The 20,559-nt window shown below is 44.9% G+C and overlaps 1 protein-coding gene across 4 annotated transcripts in view; it reads right to left on the bottom strand.

Annotated features, from left to right (window-relative positions):
* SMTN (smoothelin) overlaps positions 1 to 20,559 on the bottom strand; it is a 235,359-nt gene that overhangs the window by 3,540 nt on the left and 211,260 nt on the right. For 3 of the 4 annotated variants that reach the window (XM_029619024.1, XM_029619023.1, XM_029619021.1), the window contains 4 exons: positions 20,214 to 20,274; positions 15,612 to 15,782; positions 15,385 to 15,508; positions 14,082 to 14,233 (listed from right to left, as the gene is read on the bottom strand). In XM_029619024.1, coding sequence (XP_029474884.1) covers positions 14,082 to 14,233; positions 15,385 to 15,508; positions 15,612 to 15,782; positions 20,214 to 20,274 — 508 coding nt within the window. Of the gene's footprint in view, positions 1 to 11,778; positions 11,948 to 14,081; positions 14,234 to 15,384; positions 15,509 to 15,611; positions 15,783 to 20,213; positions 20,275 to 20,559 lie in introns of all 4 variants that reach the window. The other variant, XM_029619022.1, reaches the window with a different exon arrangement.

A 20,559-nucleotide genomic window follows, 5' to 3' on the forward strand; every position in this document is an offset into this window, starting at 1 on the left:
TAAAATTATTTTTAACTTTTGGGACCTCCGACTTAATATCGCCATGATATTAAGTCAGAGGGTGCACAGAAAAGCAATTTTTACTGCTTTTCTGTGCACTTTCCCTGTGCCAGCAGAAATTAACGCCTACCTTTGGGTAGGCGCTAATTTCTGAAAGTAAAATGTGCGGCTTGGCTACACATTTTACTTACTGAATTGCGCGGGAATAACTAATAGGGCCATCAACATGCATTTGCACGTTGCAGGCGCTATTAGTTTCGGGGCGGGGGGGTTGGATGCGCGTTTGACACGCTATTACCCCTTACTGAATAAGGGGTAAAGCTAACGATCAAAAACATGCGTCCAAACGCGGGTTAACAGTGCGCTCCGGTGGCCTGTTAGACAGGTGGGAATAAAGGTCAGCCCCCATGTTGTATGCAATACCTTTTTACTGGACTGAAAACATTTGTGACTAGCATGGAAGAGCTGCAATCCCTTCATCAGGTCACTGATGCCTGAACAGACAAGTATTTTGTAGGCTGAAATACAATAGGCATCTGTTTTGAAAGCGAAGATGTGGATATGCATTTACAGAGGAGTGAAGGAAGTTCCAAACTACCCAAGAACATTATACATTTGAAATGAAAATTGCTAACCAATTTACAAAAACCCAAAGATACTTAGAACAGACATTTCTTTCCTTACTCTTTACCAGACACGGGTCTTATCGGAGAAAGCAAAATTGCTTACCTTGCAATAGGTGTTATCCCAGGACAGCAGGATGTAGTCCTCACATTTGGGTGACATCATTATTGGAGCCCTATTGCGGAAAACTTTCTGTCAAAGTTTCTAGAAACTTTTGACTGGCACTCTGAGCATGCCCAGCATGCCATGATATTCTCTGCCACAGGGGTCTCCCTTCAGTCTCGTATGTAGCAGGGTGGCAGGTGGGTTTTGTGAGGACTACATCCTGCTGTCCTGGGATAACACCTATTACAAAGTAAACAATTTTGCTTTATCCCAGGACAAGCAGGATGCTAGTCCTCACATATGGGTGAATAGCAAGCTAGAGGCTGAGTCATTCTTGGTGAAGTTACAGTAAGCATTGTTGAGAATGAGTCAGCCGAAGATCACAGCAGGTTGGATGTAGAAGGAGTTGGGATTAAACTGGAAACAAGTTCTTTAAGACAGATTGTCCATAGGCGGAATCTTGCTTCCTTCTTTGTCCAAGCAGTAATGAGCTGCAAAAGTGTGAAGAGAGCTCCATGTTGCTGCTTTACATATGTCAAGGATTGGCACTGAACGAAAGTGTGCTACTGAAGTTGACATTGCTCTTACTGAATGCGCCTTTACTCGCCCTTGAAGAGGAAGGCCTGCTTTTTCATAGCAAAATTGTATGCAATCTGCTAGCCAATTGGACAGAGTATGTTTACCCACTGCTTTACCCAGCTTGTTTGGATCATAGGAAACAAAAAGTTGAGTGGATTTTCTGTGGACTGCAGTACGGTCTATATAAAAAGCAAGTGTACGCTTACAGTCCAAAGTGTGTAAGGCTGTTTCTCCTGGATCGGAATGAGGCCTTGGAAAAAATGTGGGTAAATATATGGACTGATTCAAGTGGAATTCCGTAACTACCTTGGGAATGAATTTTGGATGTGTACGGAGAACCACTCTGTCATGTAGGAACTTTGTATAAGGTTCGTATGTGACAAGTGCTTGTAACTCACTAACCTTTCTAGATGACATAATGGCTGTGAGGAAGATAGTTTTCCAAGTGAGAAATTTAAGATCACAAGAGTCTATGGGTTCGAAAGGAGAGCGCATGAGTCTTGTTAATACCAAATTCAGATCCCAGTCTGGGGCAGGTTGTCGAATTGGTGGTTTAAGGTGAGTTAAACCTCTCATAAATCTACTTACGAGAGGTTGTGTGGAAATAGGTGCATCTCCCATTTTGTTATGGTAAGCAGAGATTGCACTTAAATGTACTCTTACAGATGAAGTCTGGAGACCAGATTCAGAAAGATGGTATAAGTATTCCAGTAGGGAAGTTGTGGGGCAGGTGAAAGGATTTATATCCTTTCCCGAGCACCACAAAGTGAATCGCTTCCATTTAGAAGAATAGTTCTTTCGTGTGGAAGGTTTACGTGAAGCTATAAGCACTTGAGATATATGAGATGAAAGATTGAGTGGCTGTAAGATCAAGCTTTCAATATCCATGCTGTCAGGGATAGGGATTGAAGGTTGGGATGGCGCAACCAACCCTGATCCTGAGTTATGAGAGTGGGAGCTACACCCAGGTGAATTGGTTCTCTGATCGATAGGTCTAGAAGTGTGGGAAACCATACTTGCCGAGGCCAATACGGGGCTATGAGTATCATGGACCCCTTGTCCTGTTGTAGCGTCACTAAAGTTTTGGTTATGAGCGGTATCGGAGGATACGCGTATAGAAGGCCTGAGTTCCAAGGGCGAGCAAAGGTGTCCTTGGCTGGCTGGTGTTTATGTCTGTGCAGAGCGCAGAACTTGTCCACTTTGTAATTCAGAAGTGATGCAAAGAGATCTATTGTTGGTTGCCCCCAACGTTGAAATATCCTGGTCGCTACTATCTATACCTCTATCTATCTATGCCTCTATCTATACCTATCTATCTATGCCTCTATCTATCTATGCCTCTATCTATACCTTTCTTTCCCTTACTTATCCCGCTTTTCCCACCCTTCCTACCTTCTACCCCTTACCCTCCCCCCCCCTCGCCCTACCCCCCCTGCCTACCCTCCTTTCAAAACTACACTCCTCGTTTTCCTTTAACATTATTTATTTTGCTGTATTTTGCTTTTGGTTTTTCTGTTTGTTGCTTCTCGTTTTAGTAACATCCTATTGTTTCAATGTTATACTGTTATATTGTTATATTGTTATACTGTATTTCCCAATTGAGTTCTATGTAAACCGGCATGATGTGTTTCACGAATGTCGGTAAATAAAAGTTAATAAATAAATAAATAAATAAATAAATAAATAAATAAAGGGATCCAGGGACCACTCGTGTGGTTGGAACTGATGACTGAGATGATCTGCCACTACATTGTGGATGCCTGCTAGGTAAGTGGCCCGGAGAAACATTGAGTGTGTTAGGGCCCAGTCCCAAATCTGAGCGGCTTCTTGACAAAGGAGATATGAGCCCGTACCTCCCTGTTTTTTTATGTACCACATGGTTACTGTGTTGTCTGTTTGGATCAGAACAGTCTTGTGTGAAAGGCAGTCCTTGAATGCATGCAGTGCATAACGTATAGCTCGAAGTTCCAGGAAATTGACTTGAAATGTTGCTTCAAGTTTTGTCCAAGTACCTTGGGTTTGGAGATTGTCTATGTGAGCTCCCCAACCGAAGGTGGATGCATCTGTAGTTAAAGTTATCTGTAGGACTGGTTGTTGGAAGGACAAGCCCTTGCGCAAGTTGTCCTTGTTCGCCCACCAAAGTAGAGATGACCTTAATTGGTGGGTCACTTGAATTGGAGAGGACAGTGGCTAAATGGCTTGGATCCATTGTGCTCTTAAAGTCCATTGGGTTACCCTCATGGCTAGCCTTGCCATAGGAGTGACATGAACTGTGGAGGCCATGTGACCTAGTAAGGTTAGAAACTAATGAGCTGTTGCTTGTTTCTTTGAGTGTAACACATTTGCCAATAGGGAAAGTGTGTCTGCCCGATCGCTGGGTAGAAAAGCTTTTGAAAGTATGGTGTTCAATTCTGCTCCTATGAATTGAAACAGGTGAGACGGAATGAGATGGGACTTTTGATAATTGATGAGAAAGCCCACAGAGTGAAGTAGAGTAATTGTTCGACTGAGAGAAGCCAGAGCTCCTTGTTGAGATTGACTTCTGATGAGCCAGTCGTCTAGATAGGGGAAGACATGGACACTTTCCTTGTGTAAGTGTGCTGCTATTACTGCCATTTTGTGAATACTCTGGGAGCTGAGGCTAGTCCGAATGGTAGTACTCTGTACTGGAAATGTTGATGACCCACCATGAAGCACTGATACTTGCGATGAGGAGGAATATTGGAATGTGAGTTTAAGCGTCCTGAAGATCCAGAGAACAGAAATTTGTTGAGATTTCTGAGGTCTAGGATGGGACGTAGGCCTCCAGTTTTCTTTGGAATGAGGAAATAACAGAAATAGAATCCTCTGCCCTGCTGAGTCCAAGGCACTGGCTCTACAGCTCTGGCTCTCAGAAGGGTGGATAATTCTACATGTAGATGGGTTATGTGATTTTCGCTTAGTGGAAGAGGTCTTGGTGGAGAATCTCTTGGAATTGAGAGAAAACCGAGTTGGTATCCTCGAGAGATATTATTGCAAGTACCCATTGGTCTGTTATTTGTACCCAATGGTTGTAAAAGGAGGATACTCGGCCTCCTACCGCTATATCTGGTTGAGGGTTGAAGAGGTGGCTTTGGTCTCTGGTGATGGCCTCAAAAGCCTGCAGCTGGTCCCGTCTGCGGCAGAGGTTGAGGCCTAGCAGCTCTAGGTTGTCTAGGTTGAGATTTTTGCTGCGGCCTAGAAGATCTGCCTCTTGATGCTGGAGGGTAATAACGCCTCTGTCTGTAGAAGGGTCGCCGAGATTTCTTCCTTGGAGGTCGACGAATGAAAGTGTAGCAGAGTCCTGTGGAACTGACGACAGTTGATGCAGGGTTTCTGTGTGTTCCTTTAATTGCGCTAAAGCAACTTGTACTTTAGAGCCAAAAAGGTTGTCACCAACATATGGTAAATCAACCAACTTTTCTTGGACCTCAGGCCTTAGGTCCGAGGCTTTAAGCCTCAGACCAGCGCCTCGCACTTATACCAGAGGCCGCTACTCTGGAAGCCGTTTCAAAACTATCATAAGAGGCTTGGACTTCGTGATTGCCAGCTTCAAGTCCTTTGTGTATGATTGATTGTGCCGCTTCTTGATATTGCTGTGGCAATGAATTTGAAAAATCTTGCATCTGTTTCCACAGGTTTCTCTGATATTGTGTCATGTATAACTGATATGATGCAATTTTGGTGTTTAGCATGGCTCCTTGATAAATTTTTCTGCCCAGGGAATCCAAGAATCTATGATCCTTGCCTGGAGGAGTGGAAGAATGAGGTCTTATTCGTTTTGATTTCTTTTGTGCAGACGCCACAACAACTGATTGATGTGGCAGTTGTGCTTTCTGGTAACCGGGAACAGATTGTACCAAATAAGTGGTGTCCACTCTCTTATTGATAGCTGGTACTGAGCATGGGTGCTCCCACAGTCTATGCTGTAAGTCTAGGAGGACTTTGTGGACAGGTATAGCCAATACTTGTTTTGGAGGGTCCACGAATTGGAGGACCTTCAGTGTTTGCTGTCTAGCATCCTCTTCTGTTACCAGAGTAATCGGTATGGTGTCTGCCATATCCTGAACAAAATTTGTGAAGGATAAATCCTCCGCTAGAGATTCTTTCGTTCTTCTGGAGGGGAAGGATCAGACATAAACCCTTCAGAAGAAGTGTCTGTATGCCTGTCGTCTCAGGTATCATATGGATCGCCCTGATGTGGAGACGTTGGAGAAAACCTTGGTGAACGAGAAAGTCCTGAAGGACCTGGCTGTGGATTATCTATAGGTATCCGTCCAGGGACTTCTTCTCGTGGCTTGGATGGAGTTGATGGAATAGCACCAACTATTTCATCAAGTTTTTTCATTAGAAGCTGGTACAATGCAAATTCCGGATGTCCTGGAGCCCCAGGTGACATCGGCATCGATGGTATCAGGTCGGGCATCGGCATAGATGGTTGCCTCGGTATAGACTTCGGCTGTGGTAGCGGCATCGGTGCGGGCACTGGCATCAACGTCTGTTGATCCTTCAAGTCTTGGAGCACCGCTTGACGGATGAAATCTGACAATTCCTCCGTGATAGCTGGTGCAGGCAGAGCAGCTACACGTGGTGGCAGTGGATGTGTCGATGGTCCTTCCACAGGGCCCTGTGGAGGTTCGACAATTGGTGCTTCGACATGGGATGAAGGCCTCGGCGTCGAATTGTCCGAAAACAGTTAGGACATTTTTTAAATTCTGTGGCCATATTTTTTCCATAGACAGCCGTCGATGAAAAAGAAAGAAAACATGAGAGGAAAACTTTTTACTCAAAGAGAGGGAGACCCCTGTGGCAGAGAATATCATGGCATGCTGGGCATGCTCAATGGGCTCAGAGTGCCAGACAAACGTTTCTAGAAACTTTGACAGAAAGTTTTCCGCAATAGGGCTCCATCAATGATGTCACTCTTATGTGAGGACTAGCATCCTGCTTTTCCTGGGATAAAGATTTTTCCATAAGAACAAAAGAAAATGCCATACTGGGTCAGACCAAGGGTCCATCAAGCCCAGCATCCTGTTTCCAACAGTGGCCAATCCAGGCCATAAGAACCTGGCAAGTACCCAAAAACTAAGTCTATTCCATGTAACCATTGCTAATGGCAGTGGCTATTCTCTAAGTGAACTTAATAGCAGGTAATGGACTTCTCCTCCAAGAACATATCCAATCCTTTTTTAAACACAGCTATACTAACTGCATGAACCACATTCTCTGGCAACAAATTCCAGAGTTTAATTGTGCGTTGAGTAAAAAAGAACTTTCTCCGATTAGTTTTAAATGTGCCCCATGCTAACTTCATGGAGTGTCCCCTAGTCTTTCTACTATCCGAAAGAGTAAATAACCGATTCACATCTACCTGTTCTAGACCTCTCATGATTTTAAACACCTCTATCATATCCCCTCTCAGTCGTCTCTTCTCCAAGCTGAAAAGTCCTAACCTCTTTAGTCTTTCCTCATAGGGGAGTTGTTCCATTCCCCTTATCATTTTGGTAGCCCTTCTCTGTACCTTCTCCATCGCAATTATATCTTTTTTGAGATGCGGCGACCAGAATTGTACACAGTATTCAAGGTGCGGTCTCACCATGGAGCGATACAGAGGCATTATGACATAAGAAACAGTTCCTTTTAAACAAGGCCCTTTGTCTTTCGACAGTTGCAAACTCCGGTCCATCTGTCTCACTTCTCTCTAAATGTGTCACTCACCCCCATCCTTGAAAGAAACCCACCTCTGTCACTAGTTTAATCAATGCATTAAGTGAGCGCAATCTCAAGGCATCTTTCCTCACCTTATTTCCCCATATTAAAGACAAAACACAAGGCAGCCACACAAAAGATTAACTTGGCTTTGATGCTGCTAGCGTTTACAATTGATTCATATTCACAGCAAGTAATACGAAAATCCAGGTATTGCAGTGCACCTTCCTGGACTAAGTTACTCATTTTAATAAGTTGTAGTAGTAAAAAAAAAAAGAAAAAGATGTTTTTAAAATAATTCCACTGCTCTATTGAGAATGGAGAGGTAAGTGTTGACTCAATGGCAGCTCAATGCATTTCCATATCAGATCCCTGGATTCCCGTACTCTCATTCCTTGGGCTATAACTGGGGCAGAGTACTGTGGAGGTCTGCAGTGGTCATTTTTAAACCATCTCGGTCACCAAGAGCTATCTACTGTCTTTAGTCCGGGATAGGGTGGCCAGCTTTTCCACAGATCTGGACTGGACACTTGAGAGGGAGGAGGGGGGCCCCCCTCATTTGCATAATTTGCTCCCAATCGGGCGGATTTTAAAAGCCCTGCTCGCGTAAATCCGCCCGGATTAACGCGAGCAGGGCCCTCGCGTGCCGGTGTGCCTATTTTGCATAGGCCGCCGGCGCGCGCAGAGCCCCGGGACGCGCGTAAGTCCCGTGGTTTTTTTAAGGGGGCGTGTCGGGGGCGGGGCCGAATGACGCTGCGTTTCGGGGCAGGACGCGGCGTTTTGGGGGCGGGACCGGGGGCGTGGCGCCGGCCGGGGGGCATGGTCGAGGCTTCCGGACCAGCCCCCGGGTCGGATGACGGCACGCCAGCAGTCCGCTGGCGCGCATAGATTTACGTCTGCTTCTAGCAGGCGTAAATCGAAGGACAAAGGTAAGGGGGGGTTTAGATAGGGCCGGGGGGGGGGGTGGGTTAGATAGGGGAAGGGAGGGGAAGGTGAGGGGAGGGAACGGAGGCAGGCTGCGCGGCTCGGCGCGCGCAGGCTGCCCAAAATCGGCAGCCTTGCGCACGCCGATCCAGGATTTTATAAGATACGCGCGGCTATGCGCGTATCTTATAAAATCCAGCGTACTTTTGTTTGCGCCTGCTGCGCGAACAAAAGTACGCAATCACGCTTTTTAAAAAAATCTACCCCAATGCCCTTAAACCTGGATTCATATTAAGTACCCTCCAGTTCCTGCTATTCATGCTCTTACATACACATATTATCTCTCATACAGAGACAGGCACATGCTCTCTCTCTCTTTTAGACCTGGCCTCCCCATACAAAATTCACTTGCACCTGGTGACAAGTCAGAGACAGTACAAGTCCGCCGCAGCATCGATTTACCCTGCATCTGTACACCCTGTCCGTTCCATTAATCTCACAGACAGTCAGACATGAACTCCCAGGCCCAGTCTGCACCTCCTGCCAATGGCTGCATAGCACCATGGCTGATTGGCTGATGTATCTGCCCCTCACCCAAGAGGACTGAAATGACTGGCAGGAATGCTTGAGCGACAGGTGTCTTCCTCCTTTGGCCACTTTCATGGGGCGGGTTGGAGTCTGCTGATCATCCCCTCTCCTTCTGAATGCTGGGTTAGGTGCGCACATTAATCACAATGCCTGGTTATCTTTGTAACTGGACACTGTACAATTAGTTTAAAAACTGGACTGTCCGGTCCAGAACCGGGCAGTTGGCCACCCTAGTCCTCGAAGGCACACAAGGCTACTGTGGTTTAGAAAAGGAAAACAGGAACTACAGTGGAATAATTTGTACATATCATTGAACATGGAGGGTATGAAAGAAGCTGCCTTGGACATCCCATTCCCCAAGTTCAGTTAATTCAAGGCAATTAGGTTGCCCCATTCTATACCACAGTATCTAGGTGTGTGTTACCTGGTGAGGAGATGTGGACTGGGGTAGGTTGTCCAGTACGGGGAAAGGAAAGAGTTGTGGGGATGAAATGAAAAAAAACTTGCCTTAAGGAAAGAATGATGTCTGTCATTTTTGGGACACGGCTTTTTGAGCACTCACAGTTTTGCTGTAGTTATATGGGAAAAAAGGTTCCGTACACCTCTATTTTTAATGATGTGAATCTAGTGAAACACTGGAATATATAAAATACGGTTTTTAAAATTGTGGAACTTGTCAATGTACTGAGGTCTGTGGGTAAGACTTCGATGGTGTTCGTTTGTTTTGGTTCTCCAGTTACAAGAAAATGTTATTACCTTGTTCCCTTGAAAACAGTGGTGTGAGATACACACAACAATTATCTCACCCCACTGGGGCTAGCTGCACAGATGTGACAAATTAAAGACTCTCTTTTTGCTGCTTTGTCCCTTTATCTTGGAAATAGGAAGGAAATTAAATACAAAAATCTAACTCTTTAATGCTCTTGCATGGTATCTTCTAGCACTTTCCTCCCTATTAAAACCATACATTTGGTGCACTTTACAAAATGAAATATGGTGGCAGAAAGAGAGCTAAGGCCATCTAATCTTCCCATTTTCCATTCCTATCGCACTCCTACAGACCCAACTTCGCCTCCGAACATAGCCTTGCTCTTTGAGCATAAATATCCCTGTGGAGAACTTGCACACTCTTGGCCTTATAAAGCCATGGTTTAGTATTCCCTGGGCTTTGTGAGGTGCTCCGACCCTGTGAGATTCCAAGTGTCAGATATGATAAAAACACTAACAAAGTCAAGCCTGACTCACATTTTCCATGGCTTCTAAAGGGCAGGGTCACTGTGCTCTAAAAGGAAACAATTCAGGTTTCTCTTAACACTGGGTAAGAGCAGGAGGACTCCACTTAGCCTGCCTGAGCGATGCCACACATCCATAAGCACTGCGAGCAACTGGCGTTCCAGCCTGCTCACAGTGTAAATATTGCTTCTCTTGACGTGAAGGAGGTTGCAACGTTCATCATAAGCAGCAGGTTTATAGACCAAGTACTGGCACGACAGAGCTGAGCCGTTAGCAGTCAGAAGAGAGTAATAATGAGATATGGGAATTTATTCCCACAAAATATCCTGCAGCTGCGTATGTTGACAGAGTTGTGTGTCAAACCTGTCACGTGTGAAAAACGCAATCAGAACAGAGGACTAAAACCCAGGGATGAGGCAGCAAGTAGCACTGAGGGGAGGGAGGAGAAAGGGAACAGCACAGAGGGCTCTGGTGAGGAGATGGAGGAGAGCAGCTGGCGGGGGAGGGAGTGGATCATGACACATCAAGTACAGCATAGTGTTAGTGAGCACTATGAGGCAGGGGAGACTGAGCGTCTCACAAGAGATGTTAATTCTAAGAAATGAGGATTTTGAATCATGAACTTTGAAAATTCAAAGCTGTACAAGAAAAGTTACATGAAAGCACTCCCTACATGCAGAGATACCTGTTAGCTTTTTCCAAGTCTTCAAAACTCTCTCTCTACCAAAACATCCATTAAAAAAAAGTAAAATAAAAAGAAATCACATAAAAGTTGTGTCTTTCTGCCTAAACTAAAAATACAACAGTAGCAAACAGAGCAGAATATCAAGAACCACTTGCCAATCCAGAGAGAAAGAACTCGCAGACAATGTGTGTGTGATACTATGAGCTCTGGGGTAGAGGTGCACGCAGATCTCTGCTCTTCTCACCTAGACATACAAGGACAAACAATTTGCTTATGGCTGTGGGTCTCTGCAAGATCCTCAGGCAGCCCAAAGGCTGGGGATTGGCAACCTTTCTTCTTTTTTTTAGTTGGGTGTCAAAACAAACCTGTAACATCTGCTTCAGATATGCTGGAGTGCCATGGCTGCTCTGCTTTCCACCGATTGACTGCTTCCTCCAAATACATTCCATCTGGCACACGGTTATGAACGGAGACACTGTCACAACCCATGGGCCAGCTGGGCTGGTTTTTGTGCCTCAGGTGGTATTACCCCAACTGGCTCTGCAAGCTTTGAACTGCCTGCGGTGTTGGCATTATACACAGGAGAAGCAGTGTGCCAGATGGAAGGTGACCCCATAACGCACCGTGGCGCACATGCCAGGGGCTTGTTTATTCCTGCCCCAGCCGGTCTGGTTTTCAGTGTATCCACAATGAACAGACATGGGATACAGCAAATATACATCATTATGAATATCTTGAAAACCAGAAGAGTGTGGGAGTGGGAGAGGTTGAGAACTATTGGTCCATGGGAACTCATTCTTATGAGTGAGGTGCTCTTCCCTGAAGCCCCAGATATACAGTATAGTGAAATATCACAGCACCACCTATCAATTAAAAAAACAAAACCCAAAAATCCTGGTCTTGTAAGGTACAGATCTTCTTCCGCAGTAATGAGAGACAAAAAGCTGAAAAGAGGAACATTAACAGAACTGGGGTTGAATATACAAAGCCAACATCCATAATAGAGCTACATCTGGTCAGTATAAACCATACGCATTTTGTACAGACTCCACTTCATCGGATGACCTTCCTGTGCTGCTATCATGGATATAAAATGGCAGTGTTGTTTTACACTGCCTTGCCCACAGGACTCCTCTCGAAAATGCCTCGGAGGTCTGCCTTGTATTTTCCAGTCTAATTCCTTTCACAGTAGCATAAATGATCCCCTCCCCCCCAAACACTGCCCGGGAGCAGAAGCTGACCATCCACGTGCAATGGATAAGAAGGCAAAACTCGGAGTCTCCCTGGCCGTGCGAGCAAGAGGAGGTTCTCACCATCAGGTCTGTGTGCAAAAAGTTCTACGACTTTTTGGTTTTTACCAGCCCCTTCTGTACCAGGCAACGATAGAATTCCTGAATGTACGTGTAAACACACTTCCAATCCGGTTCTCTCATCCGGACCATGTCGTCCACGTCCAGCAACTGCGGACAATCTGCGTGCTTCCTAAGGGTAGAGGGGAGGGGGGGAGAGGAGAGAAGGGGAGAGCACATAAACACAGCCCAGTTGGGGAGAGAAAAAGAAAAACAAGAGAAAAATATAAAACCAAATTTACATTCACCTGGTGGCATAACAATGATTAAATAAAACATGCTTTCTAAACCAGTGCAATGTGTTTTATTCTAAAAGTGCCCGGGGGTGGGAGTGGGAGGACAGCACAGTCATCAAACACCTCACCGATGCAATCAGGGTGAAACTATCAGATACTAACAAGCAGTTCTGGGCGAGGACAGAATACAGAGATGCACATGGGGTGACTGGTGAGGGAGGGTGATTTCTTAGTGACACAAAAACAGAACAGAGGGAAAGACAAAAATAAGAATGTTGTGATGTGCACGAAAGCCAACTAAAACCAAACGGTCTGGCATCAGATTCCAAGGTAAATCTGTAAGAATCTATATATTTGCATCAATATATAGATGGGTGGCAGCACTTGGCCCATGTCTCCCTATATATTTCCATGAATATATAGATGGGTCAAGACAGCACTTGGCCAGTTCCTCAATACCTTGCCCTGTTTAAAATCATGGCTAGGCACAGCCACCAGTGATTTAAAAAAAAAAAAAAAAAAAAAAAAGCTCAGTACAAGGTAAAACCTGCAAGGATGGCTGGAGAAGGGACCAAGGCACCTGGATTTTCTGGACATAGGGCAGGTTTACCTGTCCATGTCTGTTCCATGTCAAGCAACTCGTGAAAGGGCTGGGGCAGGATTCTCTCCATTCACCATGTGTGAGCAGAACACAACCACATCTCAAACCACCCCATGCAGAAGAGGAAAAAAAAGACACCATCAGCATTTCCAAGGCCTTCATTAACCAAAGAATATGCGCAAAAGCTCCTGGGCTTCTCCTTCTGGAGATCCATGCTGTCTCTCCTCTCTCTCTCTGCAGTTTGTCAGCTCAGCACATACTGAAGAGAGATCTGTTGGACAATGAGCCCATCCATGTGAGACACATGAATCTATGAAAATTAATGTGCTCCGTCATTCTCTGCACGACCCAGCAAATTCTCTTAAGGTTAATGAGCTTTTAGCCTGCCTTGGAAATAAAAGGATAAAGAAGTCACAGCTGCAAGAATGCAGGGAAATATTGGAAAGAGAGAAGAAATGAAGGGAAGGATGCCTGCTGGAAGCCATTCTGCTGGCCCTCTGAAAATCTTGAGTTGAAGCACATCTTCAGAAGCTACGCTGAAGGAACGTTATTTGCACCGGAGATTCAGTTCCATCTCCCCAGCATCTGACCCTTGTCTTATATACATTGCCTTAAGAAGTTCTGATGAAACTTAAGCTCCTAGGCTGTAACATTACTCCCTGATCTTCAGTGGCAAGACTCCTGCCTCCAGATAGGGTCTCAGCATCTGTAAAATGACATCATCCCCTAACCTTGCCATTAAACAAGCTTAGAACCAGAAAACATTTCTACCGATACGGACTAATTTGGTCTGGATGAATCTGTATAAAAAGGGTTCATGTCAATGCTAATGGCAGATATATATATGGGGGCTTTTTCAAGCTACAAACAAGTTTGCATGACGGCATGATAGGTGGATCTACAAAGTTGTACATTTATGGCACTGAATGACATATGCTAGTGGGGGATTTATCGTGGTTACCAAAGAAGCTGTACATTTGCCTTGTAAACAGGGCTTACACACCATTAGTCTACACAAGTCTGTTAAAAAAGAATGACCCAGATTTAGTTCTGAAACTGGACGGTGGATGTCTATCACATTTAGTAGTCACTCATTTTTAGTACAATTCTGCTTGCTTACAAGATAACATTCCCTCATGCTTGTTTGAATATGGCAAAAATTAGAGGGTTAATTCATGCTTAGTCCTGTTGAATTCATGCTTTGGTCCCCTTCTCCAAAATCAAAGTAGTACCTGCAGAAACGTGCATCCAAGAAGGGTTGGTCTGACCTTTGTAAAAGGAACCTTTACTATAAGACAGATTCTTGGTTTCTGATCTTCAGTACATTGACATGCACCATTGACATATTACAGGTTCATTCCAAAAAGCCTCTGCTCAAAGTTAATCTATACCTGGCCAGGTAGGGCCTGAAATGAGTGAGTAATACGTACTCTGCAGAAGAAAAAGCCAAATCAAAGTTCTTGCGACGATTCTGCGGATGAAGTTGGCTGTAGTCAAAGGCATCTGGGAAAAAGTTGTGGACGAGAGCACAGAAGGCCATTCCGTCACTCCAACTAGATGAAAAGTTCTGGATATCCACATGCTACAAAACAAAATATTACATCCAAATCCAATTTTATTTATAGACTGCCAATCCTCATAACCCCAAGGCAGCATACAAAACAATTGTTATTACATCCAGACTATATAAAGTGCCCATGAATTCAGAGAAAATAATCATAAAAACGAATTGGACACCAAACTAGATAATTGCTAGCATGTCTAAATACCTCATTTAAAAGCCTTGGAATGTGAATACTTGGATTAAATTTACTTAATTGCTTGATGGAATTAACCAGGCTTTTATTCTTTTCCCAATAAACTGGATGTTTTTTGACAGGCTGCTCTCAGACTAGTACACACCAGCCTGGCTTCATGTACAAAGCCACACCATCTAGTATTACACTTGGGAACATTTCCTGCTGCCCAGACTGTAGCACCTCAGTCTTATTAATATTAAGATGTCACCTATTTGACTTCAACCAGGTTATAATGTTAGTGAGGTATCTGTTTAGCTCCTGAAGGGTATCTCACATTTGATTGCACTGAAATATACAATTGCACACCAGTGTAGACCTGATATAAGGGTCTCAACATTGCTAATGGTGCCAAATACACAGTAAAAAGTGCAGGAGACAAGGGGACTATACAAATGTAGAACTGGAAGAGAAGCGCGATGGGGGAGGGGGATACGAAAGGTATTACTACACAGGAAGCCAAGCTTTTTCAGTGGAAAGGAAGCTTCAGGGGGTACATTCAGGAGTAATGTCAGGAGGTATTTTTTCACAGAGAAGATGGGTGGATGCCTGCAGTGCCCTCCTGGAGGTGGTGGTGGTGATGACAAGGACTGGGACAGACTTCAAAAAACACATGGGATTAAACAGCGAGGATCCCTGGTGGCAAGAGAATGGTAGTGAGGGCACTGGGCACCCTTCACCGAGCGACGGCTGTAGCCCAGGGCAGCAGCGATATGGATGCTTTCTGGATGGCATGGGGTAACCGCTGTTGTAACCCTGAAGAGGACGCAATGGGATTGGGGCTTGGGATCTATTTTGGGTAAATGCGCATAAAATAGTGGTTAGGCAGACCAGATGGGCCTTTTGGTCTCTCTCTGCTGCCATTTACTATGCTACTATTTCCAGAAAAGATAACCCTCTCCATCCTCTGCCATCAGAAAGGTAAGATGCAACTTACCTCATAGCCCCTGGTCTTTGTTTTGCACCAGTCCAACAACATTTGCTTAATGCTATTGGCATTAGGGACCCCAAAGCTAGACGAACGCTGGACGGCCACTCTGGAGAGAGCTGGGTTTGAGGGGCTGCAGAAGGAACACACAATAGTCTGACTGAGTGAAGGCTCAATCATTAATGCGGAGCTTAGAAAACGGAAGCGTAATGACAGAATGCGCTTCCCAGACCCACCTCCCGCTCTCCTTCTCTAGTTTGTCAATCATAGCTTTCCGGGCCTGAGTAGCAGACGTCTTCGGAAGGCTCTGTGCCTTCATCATCTCCTTCTTTCGCTCAGCCTGACGCCGCTCTAAAGCTGCCAGACTGCCACCACGAGATGAGGCATCGTCCTCGCGATCAAAAATACTGTGGAGAAAAAGGACAGACTGTGCTGAAGTGGGATAAGAGAAAACACTTTTCCTTTTCAGCTTTACAGTTCTCATCATTCTCTCAGAGATCCCCTGAATTTATCCCATACTGTCTTGAATTCAGATATTGTCTTTGTCTCCATCACCTTCACTGGGAGACTGTTCCTTGCATCCATCACCCTCTTTGAATTAAAATATTTCATAAGATTTCTCCTGAGTCTATCCCCTTTCATCCTCATCCCAAGACCCCTCATTCTAGAGCCTCCTTTCCATTGAAGAAGGCTCACCACCTGTGCATGGAATGTCTTTATCATATCTCCCCTTTTTCTCCTTGCCTCTATGATATACCGTATTTTTCGCTCCATAAAAAGCACCTGACCATAAGACGCACCTAGGATTCAGAGCAGGAAAATTAAAAAAAAAAAAATAATAGTGTGCTAAACCGGCTCTGTTCCCGGGCGTCTGTGTGTCTTATGGAGCAAATTAGGGTCGGGCATAAAATGTTTTTTTGTCCCCATTCCCCAACCCAACCCTTTATATTTAGTTAACTACAACCCCCCATCCTCCTGACCCCCCCCCCCCCCCCCAAGACTTGCCTAAAGTCCCTGGTGGTCCAGCAGGGGTCCGGAGAGATCTCCTGCACTTGGGCCGTCGGCTGCCAGTATTCAAAATGGCACCGATAACCTTTGCCCTTACTATGTCACAGGGGCTACGGTGCCATTGGTCAACCCCTGTTACATGGTAGGAGCAATGGACGGCCGGCACCATCTTGTGCTCCTATCATGTGACAGGGGCCGACCAATGGCAGGTGTAGTCCCTGTGACATAGTAAGGGCAAAGGCTATCGGCGCCATTTTGAATACTGGCAGCCGACGGCCCAAGTGCAGGAGATTGCTCCGGACCCCTGCTGGACCACCAGGGAATTTTGGCAAGTCTTGGCGGGGTCAGGAGGGTGGGGGGTTGTAGTTAATTAAATTTAAAGGGTTGGGATGGGGACAAAAAAAAACATTAGGTGTAGTTCGTTTTTTTTTTGTTTTTTTTTTAATATTCACTCCATAAGACGCACAGACATTTTCCCCCCCACTTTTGGGGGAAAAAAAGTGCATCTTATGGAGCAAAAAATACGGTACATGTTTAGATCTTTTAAGTCTATCCCCATATGTTTTAGAAGAACACCCCTCTGGACTGACTCAAACTGGTTTATATCCTTTTGAAGGTGCAGTCTCCAGAATTGTACACAGTATTCCAAATGAGGAATCACCAGGGACCTACACAGGGGCAATGCCATCTTCCTTTTTCTGCTAACCATTTCCCTCCCTATGCAGCCAACAACCTTTCTGGCTTTTGCTGTCACTTTATCCACCTGTTTGGCTACCTTAAGGTCATCAGATACAATCACCCCCAGTTCTCACTCTTCTTTTCTGTTAGAATTTCACCCCAATACTGTACACCTCTCTCAGGCTTGGATTTTCCAAAAGGTACACTAGGCTTGTGCCTAGGACAGCAAAAATCTAGGGTGCAGCAGGCCAGTGGAAAATTTGCTGCCATCCAATTATGCTGAACCTTACTCGGCAAAGAACAGCCTTCTTTTTCCTGCTCCATCCCCTCCTCTCTCAGTGGAAAGATTCAGGAGTGGAGGAATGAGGCTGGAAGAGACAGAGCAAACAAACTGCTCTACTCTATTCCAGTCCTTCCCGCTCTGTTCAGTGTAGGGAACAGGAGAAGAGAGGTAAGGCCAGAGCACATAGCAGGAAGCAAAGAAAAGCCACTCTATTCCCTAATCCTGCCCCTCTCCCCCTGTCATTCAGGGACTTGAAGGAAGGAGGTGAGCTTGGAACAGAGCAGAGCAAAAGCAACTATGCTTTGGACCTTCTCTGTTGTCCCTTGTTTGGCAAGGGTGGGGGAGAGGGGGAGGAGCGGGCAATTATCAACAGTGCCTACATGTGGCAAAATCCTAACTCTGTCACTGGCCTCTCTCTTGGGTTTTATTCTGCATTTTTTAGCATTAAATCTTAGTTTCCAGACCCTAGACTATTCCTCAAGCTTCACTAAATCCCTCCTCATCTTCCTGGATGTCTACCCTAGGTGTTGGTATCATATTCAAAAAGACAAAACCTTCCACTATGTTGCTCAGGAAAACATTGAGAAGAACTGGTCCAGGGACTGATCCCTGAGACACATTACTAAGAATGCCCTCCTCCTCAGCAGGAATTCCTTTTATCACTTCTCTTTGTTGCCTTCCTCAGTCACTTTAGAGCTCACACCAAGGGTGCTCACCACTGTCAAAATCCTTACTGAAATCCAAGCACACATCTAGTGCTCTCCTTTGAGCCAACTCTCTGGCCACTCAAAGAAATTGATCAGATTCGTCTGACAAGATTTACCTCTGGTAAAACCGTGCTGCCTCAGACCTTGCAATCTACTGTTTTAGCAGAAATTCATTAATTTTCTCACCGCAGAGTTCAGATTGACTGGCCTGTAGTTCCCAGTCTCCTTACATCCACTTTTATAAATCGGAATTACATTTGCCAGGTTCTTATGGCCTGGATTGGCCACTGTTGGAAACAGGATGCTGGGCTTGATGGACCCTTGGTCTGACCCAGCATGGCATTTTCTTATGTTCTTATGTTCTTGCCCATTTCCAGTCCTCTGAAACTAATCCTGAAAAAGTCAGCCAGAACTTCTCGAAGTTCCCTTAGTACCCTCAGATGTATCTCATCTGTCCCATCATCTTATCTACTTTAAGCTTAGTTAGCACCTCACAAACCCTTTTCTGAAAACCATTTAAGTTTGCCACACTTCCAATCTCATTTGTATTCATTTTATGTGGTCCTGCTCCAGGCCCTTCCACAGTGAACACCAAACAGAAATATTTGTTAAGCAATTTCGCTTTTCCTCACCAGCCTTCTCCTTGGAATCTCACAATGCCAATTTTGTACTTCTTTCTATCACTAACATATCTTTAAAAAAAAGTCTTGTCCCCACATTTTACTATATTTGATATTTTTTTCTTCCAGTTAAATGTTTGCATTCCTGTTTACTTTCCCAGCTTCTCTTAGCTTTTCAAAATATTGCTGCCTGTCTTCTACTTTCTATGATCTCTTGAGGTTTATGAACACTAACCTTTTCTCCCTTGACTTTTTAGCCACTTCTTTAGAAAAAAAATAATGGCCTCTTTTTCCTCTTTCCTATCAAAAAAGTTTGTTGCCCTTATAATATCTCCTTTTAGTTTTGCCCATTGCTCTTCTACTTCCCCTAGATTTTCCCATCCAGCTAATAATTTCTTGAGGTACTCCCCTTTCTTAACATAGTTCAGGAAATCTTTGAGTCTAGGACCCTCGCCTTTGAATACTGAACCACATCATCCGGTGATCACTAGATCCCAGATGATCATCCAAAATCAGGCCTGCAATGCGGCAAAGACCCTCCGCCCACCACATGATTAAGCATGAGCTTATGCATATTTATCTGCTGGAAAGTATAAGACAGGGAGTAAAATAAAGAGAAGGAAGGAACCCTGAAAAGAAGAGCGACCCTGAAAGAAAGAAGACCTGAAGCAGCCTGGCACTCCCTAGCAAGGAGGGAGAAGACTAATGTGTGGCCAGGAGACTGGAGAGAGAAGATGCCCTGCCCAGGGTCTGATCGTGGTACAGAGCCTGAGGCGACGGGGAGCCTAGAGCAGACCAAAAACTCTGCCAGTCCAGGACCCAGAAGCAAGCCCCCAGACTGCCAGTAGCTCTGCCAGCAGCAGACCAGAAGCAAGTCTCCTCCCCTGCACACATTCTCCAGCCGGAGCCTGCTTCAGAGGTGAGCAGAGGAATATCGCCTGAAGTTGGGACCAGGGGGAAGTAAGTTAGCCATAAGTATTAATATAGTAAGCAGGCTAAGGTTTATGGTATGTTTGAAATCACTCACGGTACAGAAATTTCTTTAGGTAAATAGATGCTTAGTGGCCAGGATGTTAGAGACAGGAATTGTTGTTAAGTTCTAAAAACTAAATCCTGCCAAATCTGCTAAATAGAAGTCTATTTCTGAAGAGAACACATTGTCTTTTTCCTGAACTTAGGATTGTGAAGTAAAGTGGGAGGTGAACTGGAGGTGTCCTGTAGCAGACAGGTCCCTGCACCCTGATCTTACTTACACTCCCTGCAGAGAATCCAGGATCTCCCTGCTTCTAGAAGGACCGGGTAGGAAGAGATTAGTATTCTTTGTTGCTCAGCAGAAAACCTACATTACATTTTCAAATGCAAAAGAGTAGTAGAGAGAACATGCTGGCTATGACCTTTAACTGATCAGAATACAAGAGTCTATAAGTTACATTCACAAAAGTCTTGAATACGGCATTTCTCGGTGGTGATTAGCAGCTCCAAGAGACCTGGTCAGCCAGTGGCTATTTTTAAGAGCAGGTGCCCACAGACCACCATGCTTACCTGCCCACTTTTTTAGAAGTGGAACTGAAGGATGATTTCGTCTGAACAACTGTGCCACCATCTATAAAGAAAAACAAAAAAGGACATTGCACTATGCTGCAATTCATCTCAAGGGTTATACGGCTGCTCATCTGCCTACAGAGCCCTTATCCTCAAGTATGGGAATATGCTAACATCAGATTTATTGGTGGAAAGAGTCTCTAGTCCATATATCGTACCATTTGGACAGCAGTGTGCTTTTATGTCTGCACAAGGAAGCTGCTCATATACCATATTTCTACTATGAGAAGCTTGTCTCTGGACAGGCAGCTGTGCTCTCTCTGCTCAGATCCCACAGATCCTTCTA

Source organism: Rhinatrema bivittatum, chromosome 11 (assembly GCF_901001135.1).
Source record: "Rhinatrema bivittatum chromosome 11, aRhiBiv1.1, whole genome shotgun sequence".
Lineage (NCBI taxonomy): Eukaryota > Metazoa > Chordata > Amphibia > Gymnophiona > Rhinatrematidae > Rhinatrema > Rhinatrema bivittatum.